The 19,663-nt window shown below is 41.3% G+C and overlaps 1 protein-coding gene and 1 long non-coding RNA gene across 2 annotated transcripts; one reads left to right on the forward strand and one right to left on the reverse strand.

The window, feature by feature from the left end:
* Positions 1 to 3,175: 3,175 nt before the first annotated feature.
* rab3c (RAB3C, member RAS oncogene family) lies at positions 3,176 to 15,334 on the reverse strand. The gene is made up of 5 exons (XM_019878010.1): positions 15,150 to 15,334; positions 13,655 to 13,879; positions 9,156 to 9,274; positions 6,209 to 6,333; positions 3,176 to 5,087 (listed from the first exon to the last, which is right to left on the reverse strand). Exons 2-5 carry the CDS (start codon positions 13,877 to 13,879, stop codon positions 4,897 to 4,899), a joined length of 660 nt encoding a protein of 219 aa, XP_019733569.1. The 5' UTR covers positions 15,150 to 15,334; the 3' UTR covers positions 3,176 to 4,896.
* A 3,230-nt stretch (positions 15,335 to 18,564) lies between these two features.
* LOC109520651 (uncharacterized) lies at positions 18,565 to 19,264 on the forward strand. Its single transcript, XR_002169213.1, has 3 exons — positions 18,565 to 18,657; positions 18,798 to 18,941; positions 19,173 to 19,264. It is a non-coding gene; the product is annotated as an uncharacterized LOC109520651 (long non-coding RNA).
* The last annotated feature ends 399 nt before the right edge of the window (positions 19,265 to 19,663 follow it).

Here is a 19,663-nt window from a genome sequence, read left to right on the forward strand (position 1 = left end):
GCTTTAGGTAAAGAATTAGAGCTCTACGCAACTAGTAACCATGTGAAGCGATTAACGGGCTGATTTTTTTTTTGTCACTCCTTGTTTGTTTTGCTTTTGTTTTTCCATCACATTCAAGCCAGTCACACATTTTAGTTTTATTTATTTTTTTATTCGATTTGATTTCTTTTTTTTAATTACTTTGTGTATTTTTTTATTGTATCAGATTTTTTTTGTTTCATTCAATATTGTTTTGATTTTACTTCAGTTGATGATTTATTTAAAATTTGCATTTTTTATTTCTCCTCATTTCACCTCATTTTTTTTAATTTTACTCTCACATGCCAACATGTCTCCCACACTCACGACACTTGCACATTTTTCAACCAAACCAATTCCCCTGTTTCCACACATTTATTTTTCCAAATTTAATTTTTCTCCTCCCTTTATTTGAATCATACAAAGTTGCTACAGTAAATAATGGTAGTTTACCGTAGCATAAAAAAAGGTGGCCAGTTCTAAAATCCGATTATTATTCATTTTTGTCCCCCCTCTTCATCTGTGCACATAAATTACCAACAGCAGTTACCAAAAAAAGGAGAGAAAAAAAACCACACTTGAAGACTGCAAACAGATTTTTTTTTCATTGTATTTATCTTATTTCATTTGAGCTCTCATCTTTTTTTTTCTGTGCCAAATCTCTTTTTTCCCCCCGCCCTTCCATTTTTCTTCTCATACTCACCCGATGCCCTTACCTGTAATTCAATCTTTTTCGGTTTAATCGCTGTTTACAAACATGATATTTATTGTTGTGTATGTACTATATAATTATTATTATTATTATTATTAATGTTATTACTATCATAACACCGTTTGTTGTAAATGGTTGACTCTTAATCATCCCTTTTGGTGATGGTGTGGCTGTAATCGCGTACCTCTTGTTGAGAGAATGTGTCAGAGAGTTGTTTTGTTTTTTTCTTTCAATGGTTGCTTGGGAAGTGGGAGTTAGCCAAGGGGGGCTTAAGCCAAATTATTTTCTAAAAAAAACCAACTTGTTCCTTGGCCCATGGGCTGTGCCTTAAATTCAACACTGTCACCCTTTTTTTGTTTTGTTTTGTTTTCTTCTACTGCTGCTGCATTCGAAATATACGGTGGCTTACAGGGAGAAAGTCGCAAAAGTCAAATGTTCATGTTGTGTTGGAGTTGGAGCAACGGCATATATCAGGAAAAAAAAACGTCACAATGTATTACAATAGTTATTAAAATAATGTCATCAGATAGCTGTTTTTTTATTTATTTTTTTCAAATTCTTCGTGAAAGCAGATGACTGAAATTTGGAAACAGACCAGCCAAATATTTTAAAGGATTGTTTTTTTTTAAAGTGTTTACAATACTATTTTTCAAAACATTATTGATATTTATTCAAACCAAATAATGGCAATCGATTCTTTCCCCGACAGTTTTTATGGAGGCAAAATGGTGTTGCATCGCAACAAAATGTAAAAACAAAATCAACATTGCGAAACATTTTTCAGTCATTAAATTGGCAGAGAAACAGTTACAATAGTCACAGCATTTGTTCAAACAAAAGAACAGTCATCAGCTTTTGTAAAATCTTGGCGAGAAGTGGAGCAGCCAGATATTTTTTTAAAAATTGACAGAGTAAAAAAAAAAAAAGTCAAATATTTTTAACATATTTAGCAATACTTTGGGCAAAAATATAACTTTTTTTTAACAAAATGTACTGTAAACTTTGTTTTCACAACATGTACATTTGTTTTGCTTTTTTGTTTCTGGTACTTCTGGGTCACCGTAGCGACGGCCTCACCTCTTGAAATATTGCCTTTTTTTCCAAGTTCGAAGCCAAACTTTTCCCCATGGAAAGCACACAGGCTTAGCGACGCACACACACACACACACACACACACACACACACACACACACGTGCACATTCAGCCGCTGCTGCATTAAATTTGGCTGAAACACTGACAACGTGTGTGTGCGTGTTTCGCTAATGCACACCCATCCTTCCTTCGGTCCTTCCTTCCGTCCTTCCTACTTTCTTTCCTTCCCTGCATCCCTGGCAATAGAACCAGACTCTCCAGCTAAGAGACGCTTCTTTTGACACATATACTGTAGATGCTAAACAGCCCTGGCCCAATGGAAACAGTCTGTTCTTTTTGTGTGTGTGTTCTGTGTGTGTGTGTTTCAATTTTTTTAACGATATTAAAGGAAAAACACAAACTGTAACTTAAAAAAAAAAGAAAAGAAGAAAATAAAAAGGTGTTCAGGACTATTTTTTTTTGGGGGGGGGGGTCATGTCTTTAGTATGCCAACTTGTCTGGACGTTTCACGGGACAATTCCAAATGTTATTTTAATGGGATCCTTGTTGATTGCAGTCTATTGGATAGAACTGTAGAGCATACGACTTTATGTATAAAAAGTGAAAAAGAATGAAAAAAAAATGTTTTATATGCAATGGATTAATTAAAAGCATGGGTTGATTCTGCCTAATCTGGGTATTCCATTATTTTCTTCAATAAAAACAAATTACGAATTCATTAAAAAAAAAAAAAAAAAAAACCTGCAAACGAGAAGCACTGTACAGAAAGTGCTATGCGCAGGCTCAACACTAAGTGGTGCTGGAGATTTGGCACTACACAGAAAGTGCTATGCGCAAGCTCAACACTAAGTGGTGCTGGAGATTTGGCACTACTGCAATACTGGTGGCCCAGTCAGAATGTGGACGCCACACGGCAAATGAACACTCAGGAGCCAAGCAAAACATTGAATTCCTTTTATTTCCTACGATGTCAAACACAACCTTCTCTCACACCTTGTCATTTGAGATCCACACAGATAACGCCTTAATTCATGTCATAAAATGCTCACAACATCACACACGCACACGCACGCACACACACACCCACCCACACACAGATATATGCACACACAGCAGTCATAGTGATGGAGACACTATTTACAGGCTTTTAAAGTCATAAAATATTGCACGTATTGGCCCATATGCACATCACGGCGAGCGCCGCAAGCATGCTTTTTTAAAAATCTGTTGACATACCATTTTATATATATATATATATATATATATATCTCCCTAACGCCATTTGTAAAACGAGAAACACAACACATAAAAATGCAAATGAGAATGCATGCGCAGAGTAGCTCGAAATCTTTTTTTATTTATACTGGGATATAAATCTACTTGCAAGGTCATGCATTTTCCTGCAATTTTGTTGCATATACACAACAAAGTTAAAAGGGGTGTTTGTTTTTTTTTCTTTTGGCACACATATTTCATTGACTGCAAGTGTTCTAACAGAACTCAAAAGGCCTTGAGATTGGATACAGCTCACTTTTGCAGTGCCTTCAGCGCCCGCTAGCGGGAGCTCTTGCTCCATTAGAATGCTGATTCCCAAAGGAAACAGTAGCTGTGTCCAAATTCACAGGCTGGGTCCTCCGAAGGCCGCATTTTTTGGTCGCAGACCTCACGTCCGCACGCGGTGTCTAATTAAGTCACATTAGGCCTGTCCAAATTCGCCACGGCTCATGCGGTCCACGGAGGCTACATGAGGAGGAACCTGTGTCGAAGGACCCAGCCTGCAAATTGTCTTTCAATAATTTGGAAACAACGCGAGGTCGAGTTGCGCAAGTAGTGACGTCATCTGGCCGAAAATTTTCGGAGAACGCAGCCAGTGAATTTGAACACAGCCTATGGCTGTCAATTCCCCCAAGCCCACCCCATCCCCAATCGTGTGTCGTACCCTTCCTCTACAGTTTCACTGTTACGACATCTAAAAAGTCTTGCAAATCTTGTCTTTTTAAGGTGAAAACGTACTGATTTTTTTTTTTTTTTTTTGGGGCAGCATGCTCAAAAGGGGCTTTGATGGAGTACATGTGGAGAAAACAAAAAAACGCAAGTAGGAGTCAGGCTGTGTTGGGTGCGAAAAGGCCACTTTTTTAATGTCTGAAAACTCCCAAAAAGTTCATTCACAAACACACACAAACTCCTTAAGAGCGCCCTATTTGGCAGCCTAAGATTTAAAGGGGACATATGATGGAGATTTCACTTTTTTATGGGCTTGTATCCAAATAGTTGGGTGCGGGCCCAGTCATCGAGTATGAAATTAAAAACTGTCTGGGAGCCAAAACAATCTGACTTTTGCCATGTTGTGATGTCACAATTTGGCTAATTTATATAGTTACCGCCCCACACTTACTCCACCCATAACTGGCAGCTAGGTGTCTAAAGCCACCTTTGTCAAGAGATTGTACAGAACACCAATTATGTCAAAGCCAAAAGGTAAGCAGAGCTGGAGCGTTAGCATGGATGAGCATTAGCTAACATTTTCACTGGGTATTAGCCTCTGATATAAACCATGCAGACTCAAAATGTTTGTTGACCACTACACTGATTGACAAAGTGAAATTCAGCGCCTTGGTGGTGAAGTGTGTCCTCCACGTGTAAAAATGCAAATGAAGCTTCTGGAGAGTGGACCGATTTCAACCAGGGGGAATATTAAGCATGCTGTATTTCTTTGTCCTTTGGCGGGAGAACCTCAGAGATCCGTTTTTTTTTAAGACACGCGGAAACTGTTTAAGATTGTGAAAGTGTTTGCATAATATGTCTCCTTTAAATAGAAGTTACATGACGTTATCACTTAGATTTTAGGTTTAGTTTGGATGCTCTACGATGAAGTGGATGACAAACATGGAGTTTATTGACAGTGTCTCTAAGAGCACATCCTGTAACTTTGTATTTGCTTGCGTTAGAAGGTGATGAAGTTTAGGCGCTAGTACGACAGCATTTTAGTATCTCTACCACTAAAGGGTCCAGACATCGAGAGGAGTGGGTAGAAAGGTTTGTGGGGGACAAAAACACGGTACAGTAAGTGGAGCTAACAGTTGCAGCCGGGCTGCTGGAGGGGCGGAGCACTGTCTGTCAGTTTGGCGGTGGGCGCTCCAGCAGTAACAGCCGGGTCGCCGTCCAAGCTGTCGGACATTTTGTCACAAATGAGGTCGACGAGGCGCTCAAAGGTCTGCTTGACGTTGATGTTGTCCTTGGCGCTGGTCTCGAAGAACTCAAAGCCTTTGTCGAGCGTTTAACGAGAAATTTGTACATTAAGCATGAACATTTTCTGACACATTTTGTGCCATCTATGCTTTTACCCCAAAATGCAGGTAGATTTGAATTGATATCTGTATAGTTTTAACATTTGCATTTGCTAAAAAGACACTCTCTGCCGTCGCTGCTATAACCAATGATTATAAATCAGCATGTAGTATCATCCTCACACTGTTTCAGTGCTTTATTGTAACATTAGCATTCAGCATTTGCTTATATCTTTTGATTTATGACCATTTATGTTTGCATTTTCTCACTCACACTGTCAGCTATATGTGCTGAAAGCACCAAATCAAGTGAAGTTTACTTTATATTGTGCTTCTACTGTATTGCGTTAGCGTTACATTAACATTTAGCGGTAGCATCTCTTGATAAATAAATACGGTTTATATCGTCTCCACACTGCTTTAGTGTTTGAGCTCACCATTATCATTCACCATTAGCATGTTCTTACACACATATGGTATTTAAGAACATCCGGGAAATACAGATCAAACGTGGTTAACTCCTTCCACTGTTTTAGTGCTCCAGCGTTGCATTGGTGTTTAGCATTAGCAATTGCCGACAAACACTTTCTCCAAGTCCTGCTGTTAGAAAAAGATACAAATACAGTTTCTATGGGCATTTTAGTACTTTAGCATTACATAAATTAACATGAGTAGTTCCTTACCAAATACTTTCCGTGGTATCTGCTATAGTTTAAAACGTCTTTTCACTGTTTTGGGTGTTTTTAGCTTTACGTTAGCGTTTAGAATTAGCATTTCCTCTCATTCAAACCGTCTGTGATATCTCCTCTAACCAATACAGAGAGATGAATTTAGGACATTCCTGAGAGTGTTTCAGATCCTACAATAGCATTTAGCTTTAGCGTTCCCATAAACAGAATTTCTGTGACATTCCTGCATATTCTCTCAATTCTATACAGCATTACATGAGGATTTAGAGGTAGCATTTCCCGCCGCACATTTGTCTGCAATATTTGCAGTAAATACAGATGAATATAGTTGATAGTATATATAGCACACGCCTCATTTGTAGTTGAGTTCAAGGTGCAACACGCAAATAAGGTTTTTCCTCACACTTACCCAGCTGTTCCGCCAACAGCCTGCCGCTATCCACGGACACCACTCGTTCCTCTTCCATATCACACTTATTACCAGCCAGCACCACTTGCGCATTATCCCACGAGTATGTTTTTATCTGGGTCGACCTGTGCACAACAACACAAGAACACGCTTGGGTCAAACAACAAAGACAAGTTGTTTTAGGGTCATCGGATCGCACAGACTCTTTTCAGCACGAACAGAGAGATGGGCAGGATGTAAAGTTGGTCCGCCATTTGGACAGGTCGAAGGTCGGGATTGCATCATCGTTTGTTGTGTGAATCACTGCTGGTCGGGAAGGGAAAGTGGGTCAAGTTCTGTTCTGGGCTGAACAGCCGCATGCATTTGTAGGTTAATTTTTTTTTTTTCTTGTTATCACAACTGCTGCTAATCTTCATCAAATTTTCTCCGTGCAGATTTGCTACAAGCTGAGAGGAAAAGAGTGAAGAAGGATGCTTGTCAGGTTACACACATATTTATAGTAGGGGTGAATTTGAGCTTTTTGCCCTCCTTCTGATCAAAGTCAGCAAAGGTTTGATTATCTGTATTGTTCTCTAAGATCAACCTGATTATCCCATGGTGCAGTGTGTGTTAAGATATTTTTTTTCCCCTTCTCAATCAGCTCGCAAAATAGTTGGGCCAACAATTGTAAATGTTAAACCTCTTCAATATTTATGATAGCCGATCTACATATCCATGATTATGATGCGACTGAGTGTGTGTGTAATGCATTTCCCACGTCATCCGTCGCAATAAAAATGACAAGAATAATTTGCTAGATGCTCCATAAGCGATTTTCATGATTTATTGGTCAATATACTTTTGTGAATGAGGTGTGTGTATGCTGATTTTTTGCTTTGCCTTATGTGGGGTCGCTCACGTTATCAATCGGATAAATGTTAAAAATCGATATGCCCCCATGTTATGTTTGAAGTTAAATATTTTTATTTTCCTTTTTTATTTATTTATTGTGAACTGTCTCTCAACTCAACCCAACTCAAATGTATTTATAGAGCACTTTCACATGGCCATCGTAAAGGAATGTTAACCACTGTCCAACAAAACTAAAATAAAGCATCCCTTGATGACGCCATTGGGACACATATTGAAGAGAAAACAGGGAACTGTCACAGAGCGGTGTTCTGTCAATCAATGTAGTTCAATAACTGTATTGACATCAGCATCTACTTTTTGCGTGCGTCATTGATATTCAATTACTTATATTTCTTGGTTCCTTTGACTTGACTAGCCATTTTCTCTCCTAAAAACTTGGGCTGTCGCAGAACACCGAATTGTGCCAATTTCGGGCATTCGACATCAACGCTTCCACTGTACTTGACCATTAAAAAGCCCCGCAGTCAAACAATGCATCGGTGTGTGTGCACGACAGTCCCTGCGACTCAGTGAAGCGCAATGAGAGAAAGAGCTTAAGGAGCAAACATCTCCCGCGGTGCTGCAGCCCGACTAAAAAGTAGGCCGGCGGAACAGCGCAGCCGCCGAAAAAACAAGAGGGCAAGAAAGCGAAAGAGGCGGCGACACGTCGAGCTGTGTAAGATGTGACTCACTTAAAGCATCTGTGTGTTTCAAATAGAGCGGCGGCACCGGAATAGAAATATGTGCAGATCGCAGACAGGATATGAAGACGTCACACGGTTTAATTCAGGAGCAGCTGAGGAAAGAGCGGTTGCCATGGCGATGCCTTTTTTTTTTTTTTTGTTACTATATGTCACAGGGTGAAACGGAAGATGGGAGGAAGCGGAATGAAAGTGAGAGGCACAAAAAGTCGATAGAGTGTGGACTGTATTACTGGAGTGGATGTGATACATAATTATCACAATAGAACACAGCAGTTCAGTACAGTTTGAGTGTTTTATGTTTTGGGGCCCATGTTTGGTTGAAAGCGGACTCTTTTGCATCATTCAGGACAGCTGGGAAGGAGGAGATGGCGCACGTGGAGCTTAGGAATGTTCTGTGAACTAACAACAACAAAAAAATGGCAAATGATTGTGAGCGTTTTTGTAAGTTTGTGACTGTTTTAGGTCAGGTCTTCAACGCTTTGCAGGTTGTGGGCTTCAAATGTGCTGATGATGACAGTTAGGTCACGTGCCGCTGATTCTGCATGTTTTGCGTCACGTGTCGCCGTTGAAGTGATGAGCAAGGCATCGACGTCGGCCTTAATGGCCAACGTCAATCCAACAGAGTGCGTTCGCTTCGATTGACGTGATCCGCAAAATTTTCTCGGCCGGTTCTACTGACGTTAGCACGGATTGTAAAAACCTGAATATGCAGCTTATACTGAATGAGATGCGGAATATCGTCAAGAGCATGTGTGCATGTGGTGCTCGTATAATTGTTCATCGGCAATCGTGCTTATATATTACAGAACATACAATAACTCTCGGGGGAGTAGAACGTCTTGAGCTTCAGCCGATTCTAGTATGAGCAACAACAACAATTGGCAACCCATCCAAGGTGCATCCCGCCTTTCACCCAAAGTCAGTTGAGATCATCGCAAGCTCACTATTGAACATCGAATACGGTCTCGTGAACTTGCGAGTTTCTTTGTAAATTGGAATGACTGTGTGCTTTTTAACTTCCCTTCCTGACTCTGACGTATTTCTGCAATAGCAGCGCAAAATGCATTTTTGGGTCCTAGCCTTCGCAATTATCCAACTGTTGCAACCTTGATTTAAGCTAGCTGACAAAGACAACAGCTGAGTAGTCCATTCTTGATTCATTTCAATTGGAACAGTACTTGGGGCCATGACTGATGACGTTTCACACGATCGTAAGAACGCACAAGAACGCACGCTGAGAAACCGTCTGTGGCATATATTTCTGCATAGTCACAACTGACTTGCTTTTCTAAACGCAAATTTGCCTCCAACGTGACAGCCCCAAAACAAAAGACTCTATAACAGTGACTTACCAATCCTGCACGGCACCAAAGGATTCCTCATTAGTGATGTCATACATGAGGATGAAGCCCATGGCGCCGCGGTAGTAGGCCGTGGTGATGGTCCTGTAACGCTCCTGGCCTGCTGTGTCCTACAAACACACGCACACGCACACACACACACACACACACACACACACACACACACACACACACACACACACACACACACACACACACACACACACACACACACGTGCGTCGTTCACTGTCATGTGTATACATAACGGTCCATGACAATCTGATTACAGGAGAGCAAAAACCATACAGGCCGCAATGCACGCATTTAATCACATCCTCTGAATTGAGTTCACAACGCAGACATCATTCGGCTGAGTGCCTCGCAATAAATCTGCGCTGACGTAGAGCAGTGACTCAACTTCAGTGTCTCCTCGAAAATCTCAGCCGCGTGAGCTGCGTGAAGAGAACTTTAAAGAGTTTCAGCCGTATGATGAGGACGTGGTTCAGTCCATTCACCGGCCGTGACTTTGTCTGCGCAATCTGAGATCATAAATCATCATGATGATTGAGCTGAGTATGTATTTCCTAGCCGCCTTCCAATCAAAGTCAACAACGGCTTGATTGTTGGAGGTCTGCGATGATTACCCCAAACTGATTGGGAAAAAAAAGACTGGCCAACACCTATAAATGTTTAAACCCGTTAGATAGTTTATGATGGCACATGATATTGTGGTTGCATCAGGAAAAAAAATGGAATATTGTGGACACTTATTTGAAGTGTTTATGGGGTGGCCCGGTGGTCCAGTGGTTAGTGCGCCGACCTCACAGTGCAAAGGTCGTGGGTTCAATCCCAGCTTTTCCGTGTGGAGTTTGGATGTTCTCCCCGGGCCCGCGTGGGTTTTCTCCGGGTACTCTGGTTTCCTCCCACATTCCAAAAACATACATGGCAGGCTGATTGAACACTCTAAAATTGTCCCTCGGTGTGAGTGTGAGTGTGGATGGTTGTTCGTCTCTGTGTGCCCTGCGATTGGCTGGCAACCAGTTCAGGGTGTCCCCCGCCTACTGCCCAAAGACAGATGGGATAGGCTCCAGCACACCCAATGTGAGGATAAAGCAGATTGGAAAATGGATGGATGGATATTTCAGTCGTTCACTTAAAATATAAAAAAAAAAATCACAATTATTGAGATGCACCCGCATAAACAAAAAATCTGCTGGTACCTAGTGGAAATCCTGCTCAGTGGAAAATCAGAACAGCGTGCAACATCACCGTGGAAACCACTGCCCGCCACCGCACCTTTTGCTCCGAAATCTCTCAATGAAAATGCTAATGGTGACGCTTTGATGTGTATGATTGTATGAGAGGATTTGTGGGCTAGTGCTATTTGTTTACTCCTCATTCTGTTTGCCGCGAGTTACATAACGGCAAACCGGGGCCTGCCGTTTGCACTGGGGCAGTTTGATCCGCCCACAGCAAAGTGTGTTTTGCGGGGAGCGTCTGTCCGTGAATCATGATGGAGGACTTTATTTGGCTGCTCCACTTGGCGCCGCTTTACCCCACTTTGCCATCCGTCGGCGTGCGCATGGCTTCGACCACAGTGTGCTCGCTGTAGCTGGAGGCCCACTATGACTTTCACGCTGCAGAGATTGAGCACACAGAGCAGTGACCTTTTAGCCACATGCCATGATACAAAAAAAAAAAATCGACTAAAGACGTTTAAAACGTGCCACTCACAGTTTTTTTCTGAGATTCATTAGAGAAAAGCTGACTGCGCTACTCCCAGTGATTTTTTTCTCCTTTAAAGGCAGGAGAATGACAAGGAATAAAAAAAACAAAACGAAAAAAACAAAAAGAAACATAACGACTATTGAGTCATGCAAACGAAAAGCTGGATTGGACACTCACAGGAAATCAGTACAAACAGCGGACACCATCAAGCGGACGGTTAGACGGAGGCGTTTATTTTTAAGTGTGATGTCGTAAATTAAGTGGTATTAAATGTTATGGTTTCATAGTTAGAGTATGGTATACTTACAGTTTAAATTATTAATATACAAAGTAGGTACAATTATTACAGCGGTGGGGCCATTATTTCAGAAGCACGGTAGATTTAAAAAGTCGGAACTCCCTGTTCAAATGCCATGCTATGTGTGATACTAAAAATAAAAAGTAACAGCATGATAAATCGCTTTTTTCCACCACTAATGTGGCTTATAACATGAACATTTGAAAAAAAAATCTTAGTTTGTTGAGAGGGGAATGAAAAATGCAATAACTGCGATAATGTGGTGGCACAATCATGCACACTCTTTTGTAACTGGGGATTGTTGCGAAGAAACCACTCATAACTCCGACTAAATGGGAATCAGCACACAACTGTCGTCATTTAAAATTCATGATTTCATCCCAAATTGATGTAAACAAATCAAGTAGGCTTTTTCCTGACCTTAATATTATTATTATTATTATTTTGCTTACTGTCAGAAGATTTTACTATAAGACCGAATGGTATTTGGGGAGGCTCATAATCGACTCCATCTTGACTGGGGCCCCGGTTCCAATTAAAGAGACACAACCCCAAAGCATGACACTGCCACCAACATGCTTCATTGTCGGCATGGTGCTTCAACAATGCCGCTGGGCATTTTTAAATATTTGTGGGAGGAGCAACACGACTCTATCCACTATACTTGTATTATTTTTGTGCAAAATCACAATAGACCAGGAAGATCCACCGAGTCACTGTCATCTAGCAACCATTACGTTAACAGGAGTCTTACTGTAAGTGTCGACCGCGTCCAATTAGAAGACGACCAGGCAGTTACTTGAAAGCAATGCGGACACTTAATTTAGCGATGAAAATGCACACATCTGACTTCACTAGACGGTCACGACGCTGTTGAAAGCCACTTTGGAGAGTTGAATGTCAACGGCTGGCTAATTGCGGCTAAATAGTCCAACTATGGCAAGAGATCGCTCTCGACAGGAACGTTAACCTTTGGTGTGAAATTCAAAAGAGGGAAGGGAAAATAGGCGAGGAAAAAAAAAACTGACACAATGTGCTTCTGTAACTCCTAATTTAAAAAGCTGCAGATCAGCTTCACTTCCACACACACACACACAGGAAGGTGTCAGAATGTGTTCTTCCCCTCCCGCTGCGCGCCAAGCTAACACTTACTGGTCTCCTCTCAGAAACGTTCAGTCATCCATCTGCCTCCCCACTTCCAATGAATGTCAAAGCACAAAGACAAAACACAACATGTCCAGAGATGATCTGCCACGCCCTGCCGGAACTTTTACAGGATTTGATCCTGTATAGCGTCATTGGGAAAAGACATGATTGCAACTGACAACAGAGCATTTGAAAAACGAAGAAGAATATCCGTGCATACAAAACAATCCTGATACCCTAAAGTTGGGTGCATACGTAAAGATCATGTGCGTTCTTCATGTTCTTACAATTAAATCTTTTTAACGATGATCAAGAATTTCAACGCGTCATACCATTTCATTCGCAGCATTTTTCAGAGGAGTAGCCGTAGTACCAGTAGAAGAAGAAGCTACGCTATCAGTTAGCTCAACATTGCGGTTCCACAATCTTTGACATTTTTACTATGGTGAAGATCATGTGCGTTCTTCACGTTCTTACGATTAAATCTCTGTCACGATTATCAAGAATTTCAACACATCACACCATCTCATTCACAGTATTTTTCAGAGTAGTAGCCGTTGTACCGGTAGAAGAAGAAGCTAAGCTATCTGTTAGCTCAACATTACGGTTCCACAATCTATGACATTTTTATTCTGGTGAAGATCAGGTGCGTTCTTCATGTTCTTGCAATTAAACCTTTCTAATGATAATCAAGAATTTCAACACACCACACCATTTCATTTGAGTCGTAGCCGTAGCACTGGTAGAAGAAGAAGCTAGGCTATCTGTTAGCCCAACTCGTAAGGACATTGCGGCTCCTCAACCTTTGACATTTTTATTATGGTGAGTGACTTAGTGATCTGAAATAGTGAACAGGGTTAACATTTATGATTGTTGACCCTGATCGCTAACCCGATCAGGAGAGCGGGAAAAGATTATAACTGAACACACACCACAGCACAGGACAGTCTTTCAGAGACATCCAATAATCAAGCTTTGAATGACCTTGACCTGGTGAGGGAGGGTGGGTAGATGATCAAGATCAAATTAGGCCCGATTATTGGTTGTTGCTGGCCATTATACGCTTCCGTCTTCTTCAACCAGTTCCTGATTCTAAACATATAGGTCAGACCTTTCCAAAAATAAATAAAAATAAAGCATTGATGGATTGATCACGATAAGAATAGAGGACAAACGATGAGTTGAGATAAGATCAGATAAGATCTTCCTTTTAAGCTAAGCTAATGATAAGACTTTCAGAAAGTCCCCCATTTTCACTTGATTAAAATCATTCGGTTCAATACCAGGCATGACACGGCACGACAGGGAGGAGCCAGTCAAAGCCGGAGCCATTCGTACCCATATTTGCAGCTTGATCCTTTTGTCGTTTTTGTACACCGTCTTCACTTTGAAGTCGATGCCCACGGTGCTGACGAAGGCGGAGGTGAAGGCGTCGTCGGCGTAGCGGAACAGAAAAGATGTCTTGCCCACGCTGCTGTTGCCGATGATCAGCAGCTTGAACATGTAATCGAAGTTTTGGTCAGCGCCCTCCGCTTTGCCCTTTGCATCCTGAGTGGCAGCCATCTGCAATGACAATCAATGGAAAAGCGGATCAGAAGGTAGCGAGGTAGTCAGGAACATCATGAAAAGGAAAGAAAGGGACGATATTTTTAGGCTTTAATCTTTTAGTCTTGCCCCATCTACCAGGGAGTGGCCAGCTGGCTAGCATACAGATGGACAAAAAAACAAAAAAACAAACACAAATCATTTTTTGTTAGCAGTTCAACCTTGGCCGGATGTCTGAGTTGTCATTTGAGTTTAGTGCAGTTTGTTGTTGTTATTGTGATTTATTTGAGTAAAACATGATGTCATTCTTTTTTTTTTCTTTTTTAACACGCCTTTTTTCCTCCTAACATCAACTTTTCTTCTTATTCATGTCTACTAATGTGACTTTTTCTTGTGACACTCCAAGCATTTCTTGTAACATTGTCTTTTCTCTTCAGCCATTACAAACTGAATCTTGTAACTTTTTTTTTTTTTGCATGAACACCGCGTTTTTTTTTTCTTGCTAAATTTGGACTTTTTCTCCAAACATCACATTATTCTCCAGAGGTGGGAGACAGTCAGAAATGTGCAAGTCTTAAGTCAATGCATGGGGGGTGCAAATGGATGAATGAGGGTCATAAACTTTGCGCACTTTGTAGGTTGTCCCTTTAGGACGTTCTGTGAAGTTTACGTGCATTAGTTTACAATGTTGCATGAGGCATTGGCTTCTTTCTGGGCGGAATTTGTCAGGCACTATGATCCAAAACCCAAATAATATCATCTGTTCAATCAGGTGGGGCCCTTATGGCAGAGTCACTCATTAAACTGCCGCTACAATTAACCGACGCGTTTCTACGTCAGCAACCAGCCACCTGAGAAGACACACACACACACACACACACACACACACACACACACACACACACACAGAGTCATCTTTGCTCCAAGGTGAACCATGCAGGCAAGAGGACCGCATTCACTGGTGCCAAACATGTGCAGCCTTGCTACCATTTTAAAAATACAATAATATATAGCATCCGTGGAGTATCTTTGCATCTTCTCTAAAAACACAAATACTCGCAAGGGCACACCATAGACGAGCTGTCATTTACATGCCTAGTGTGTCATAATGTATGAATGATAGTGCCAAAAAAATGACACGATGTGGTAGGAATGGAGGAGGGGGGGATAAAGAAAGGTGGTGGTGGTGTTGAGGAGGGGGGCGTACTCGCTAACGCTAGCGAGGTCATTTTATGACGAATTATGAGCCATTCACAGATGAAGCTAGTAGACATGCTATTTGACAAACCTGTCTCCAAGGCTCTTGGCTCGAGTTCAGTCTGTGTCAAAATTTTCCTCCTTCGTTTTATTCAATGTTTGGGTTTTTTTTTCGTCTTTTTCCTCTTCTTCTTCTTCCCCCCTGCGCGTCGCTGGTTGGCTGTGCTGAAGCAATTTCAGCACCAAGGAGCTGTTCCCACCACTCCCCCCCTCCCTTCTCGCTTTCCGCTACCCCGCTCTCTCCGGTCGCTGCGCGAGCCTGCTTCTGACGTCATCTACTAATTAATTTCAATGGGAGTTGTAGTTTTTTTGAGATTCTGACGCGGAAGTGCGTCCACAGCCGAAAGGGAGAGCGTTGACTACAGCTTCCAGCATGCACCACGATACGTGCGTACACAGCTGTGTGAGTTAAGATGGCGACGCGGTGAAAAGAAGTAATAAATAACCTTACGGTTTGCATGTCACAAGTACCAACTCCGGACTTCATGGTGTCTTTTTATTTCTTTCTTTTTTTTTTTTTTTTTTTAAATAATAGCGTGTGTTTTCCTTATCTTTCCGTACAAGTCAATTGTATCGTCTTGAACTCGTTTAGATAACAAAATATGTGCAAAAAAAAAAAATAAAGATGAGATTGCACGTGTGGTGGAGGGCGACTTTTTATGGATCTTTGAGGCCCTCTGTGATAGGACGACTGGCCGGACGCGTGTCGTAAAAGGTCACCTACGGTGAGTGCCGCCCATCTGTTTAATGGTGGCTCAGTCAGTGGGGAATACGCAGTAAAGACGCTCAAGCAGCAGGTAGTATTTGCTGCACTAACTAATCCGTATGTTTATCGTAGTTTTTTTGATTAAACCGCATATTTTCTGTTTAGTTTTATTTGTCATCTTGTGGCATCTTCCCCACGTTTGCAGAAAGTTTTGGTAGTTAATTGTGAAAAGCATCTTCACCACGTTTGCAGAAGGTTTTGGTAGTTAACCTTTGTACTGTTTAGTGAAAACTGACGTGCGGGGTGTTTTTGCGGAAGAATTCACGCTATTGTCATTATTTACCAGATAGTGCAGTAGACGCACTTTTCGAGAAGGTGCTGTGGGCCAAAACGGCCCAAAGTAGCGCCCTCTGCTTTTTGGCACAGGAATCGGTTTGTTGGCAATAACTAAAGGCCAAACTCCGGCCAAGATAACGGCAACAGTCGTGCAACTGAGCTAATTTAGACCTTACGCTAACGTACACCAGACGAAGCTAGTGGCTTCTATGACATAAAAACAATGCTCAAATATGCCGACCGGCATGTTTGCTAAAACCTGCATTGTACATACGGTATATTTCTCATTCAACTACTTGTATGTCTGTCTATCTATCCATGCATGTATAAAGTATATCTAATGTAATAATCTGATGAAGTCGGGTGTTGCCTTCAGACATCGTCTGAAATCTTCTATCTATCGCTTTATCGATCGATCGATTGATCTGTCATGTGTTTCCCTTGTGGTCAGTGTGAAATTTTAGTTTCGTGCTCTCTATCTTTACATCAGATAAAAAGACCCGCATTCAAATAGCATCTCAAACTGCTTAAAATAAAATTAAAACCAAACAAAAAAAAACCATTCCCTTTGGAGTTTCATAAACTAATATTATATTAGCTGACCCACAGTAGATGCTGCATATCCACTAAATATAGTACTTGAAAATGTAAGAGCTTAACGAATAGAAACGCTCTTTGTGTTCTTGTTTATGTTTCTTGATTAATTATACCGGCAATGTACTCATTAACATTTTAACATTCCTGTCAGTGTGAAGAGATGTTTACCACTCTAATAAGGTAAATCTCCAATAGCTGGTTTCACTGTAATCCCACAAACCTCTTGACGCTGGAGCCTTTTTTGCAGTCATTCCTAAAGTTGTATTTTGCCCCACCCGAACCAGCGCTTGCACGGAGAAATGCTTGCATTTGCAGTAGGCTTCTAAATCCATGAAGACTCACGGCAACAGTAGTGCAACTGAGCTAATTTAGACCTTATGTTAACGTACACCAGACGGAGCTAGTGGCTCCTATGACATAAAAACAATGCTCAAATAGGCTGACCGGCATGTTTGCTAAAACCTGTATTGTACATACGGTATATTTCTCATTCAACTACTTGTATGTCTGTCTATCTATCCATGCATGTATAAAGTATATCTAATGTAATAATCTGATAAAGTCGGGTGTTGCCTTGAGACATCGTCTGAAATCTTCTCTATCTATCGATTTATGATTCGATCGATTCGTCTGTCATGTGTTTCCTTTGGGGGTCAGTGTGAATTTGCCGTTTTGTGCCCTCTATCTTTACATCAGATAAGAAGACCCGCATTCAAATGCTAAAATTTTATTCATCAACCCGTTGGCACTATTTTTATGTTCAAACTGCAATAATAGAGTGGAATAACATCTCAAACTGCTTAAAATAAAATAATTTTAAAAAACCCAACAACATTCCCTTTGGAGTCGCATCAACTATTATTATATTAGCTGAACCACAGTAGATGCTGCATATCCACTAAATATAGTACCGGTACGTGAAAATGTAAGAGTTTAACGAATAGAAAAGCTCTTTGTCTTCTTGTTTGTATTTCTTGATTAACTATACCGACAATGTTTTAATTAACATTTTAATATTCCTGTCAGTGTGAAGAGATGTTCATCACTCTAATAAGGTAAATCTCCAATAGCTGGTGTCACTGTAATTCCACAAATCTCTTGACGCTGGAGCCTTTTTTGCAGTCATTCCTAAAGCTGTATTTTGATCCACCCGAACCAGCGCTTGCACGGAGAAATGTTTGCATTTGCAGTAGGCTTCTAAATCCATGAAGACTGATTTCCTAACAGTTTTACTCAGTGATGACTGTTGTGCTACTCTGAAGGGTCCAGATGGAGGGAGTTCTGGCTTGTTGGTGGATGGCCACCATGTGCCAACAAGCCTGCAGCTTCTGCGAGGATTTGCCTGAATAATGCTTTGAGCTCATTGGCCCTTCGACGACTTACTTCATTGTTGAATCACTCACCGGATAGTCTGGAGGTTGTTGGGGCCTACCATGTTGGTGACACCTGGTATAAGTAAGGCTACCCCATGTGTGTTTGAAATGCAGTAATGTGCACCCACCTGAGCTAAGAGATTCCACAAGATGGTGGCAAAGCATTATTTTTTTTATTGCTGTGGCAAGAGAAAAAACACAGCGAATAAGAGAGGGGTTTTTTTTCCCGGAAAATGGAGGATAGGGTTAAAAAAAAAATCTGAATTTGCCAATATGTGGCGTTTCTCGCATTGACTGTTTAGGCAAATGAACAAAAAACATGGCTAACCGTTTGGAATGTTGTGTTTTTCTTCAGCCGAATGGAAGACTCCATCGAAGTTATCCTGCAAGACTTTGAGAAAGTCCTCCCTTTGAGCAGTCCTCATCCGTTGTTGTCGGCCTGCACCGGCGCGCTGTTCGCAGGCCTCTATGGAGTGTGGAGCCTATTCACGATGCCCGGCTTCCGCAAAATCCCATCCAACCTGAAGGTGACTCAATGTTCTTCTTTTTTTTTTTTTTCCTCCGTTACATTGATGACCCGCCTGCTTGCTTTGTGAAATATCAGTTCAAATTAAGGCCGACTTGCACATTAACAATCATCTGCTTTTTTTTCTGTGTGTCGTGGTAGCAAGAAAGGTGAGCAAAGAAAAAGTGGTCGGTAAACTGGATTATATACATGACATCTTAAAGAGATGTTTTGTTGGACGTAATGCTAAATCTTTTCCACTATCAAATCAAGAAAACACGCTGATCTGGAGGTGATTGTCCTTAAGTGAGTTGTGGTTTGATGCAATTCTCCTGCAATTTATTTACCTTGTCTCGCGGATTTCTAAGATTTTGTTTTCCTTAAGATCCATGTGGGACTCAATAAATTAGAAATCGGTATACTGTTAGAATAAATCGACAAAATATATTTGTGAAATCAGTTTCTTTTATAGAATTACCGTATTGTCATCATGGGTGTCCAGCGGGTGTAAATCGATTTATGTGTACTGTGGTGCAGGTGCCCTATCTGCCCTCCAGTAGAGATCAAACACTGAACATCATGAAGCTGCTCGAGGGCCGCACAGGTCGCTTAGCAGATCTGGGATCGGGAGATGGGAGGCTGGTGCGTGAGTTGCTACGCCTTCACTACAAGTTTGTCCTGTTTAGTGTGGAATACACTTGTATTTTAGCAATTAAACTTGTGGTGGGGGCCTCCGCTACCCATCAGAGCAGAAAAAGCAGCAAGGAGGATGGGCAGGAACAGTAAATCAGACGCACTGAGGAAAAGATTCCAAAAACAAGCAAACCCCTCTCATGAATGTTATGCGAGTGTTTTGCTTTTTCTCTGGCTCGTATTCAAGTCTAGGTGTCAATTCGCCATTATGCCTTGGTCAATCATGATTAATGTTGAGTGTTTTGTTATTTTTACATTTGAACAGTGGTTAACTTCTTATTACACTTGCACTCATGACATCAAAAAATGAATCCTGCTTCAAAAAAATGCCTGTA

This window comes from Hippocampus comes, unplaced genomic scaffold (assembly GCF_001891065.2).
Source record: "Hippocampus comes isolate QL1 unplaced genomic scaffold, H_comes_QL1_v1.1 scaffold13, whole genome shotgun sequence".
Classification (NCBI taxonomy): Eukaryota; Metazoa; Chordata; class Actinopteri; order Syngnathiformes; family Syngnathidae; genus Hippocampus; species Hippocampus comes.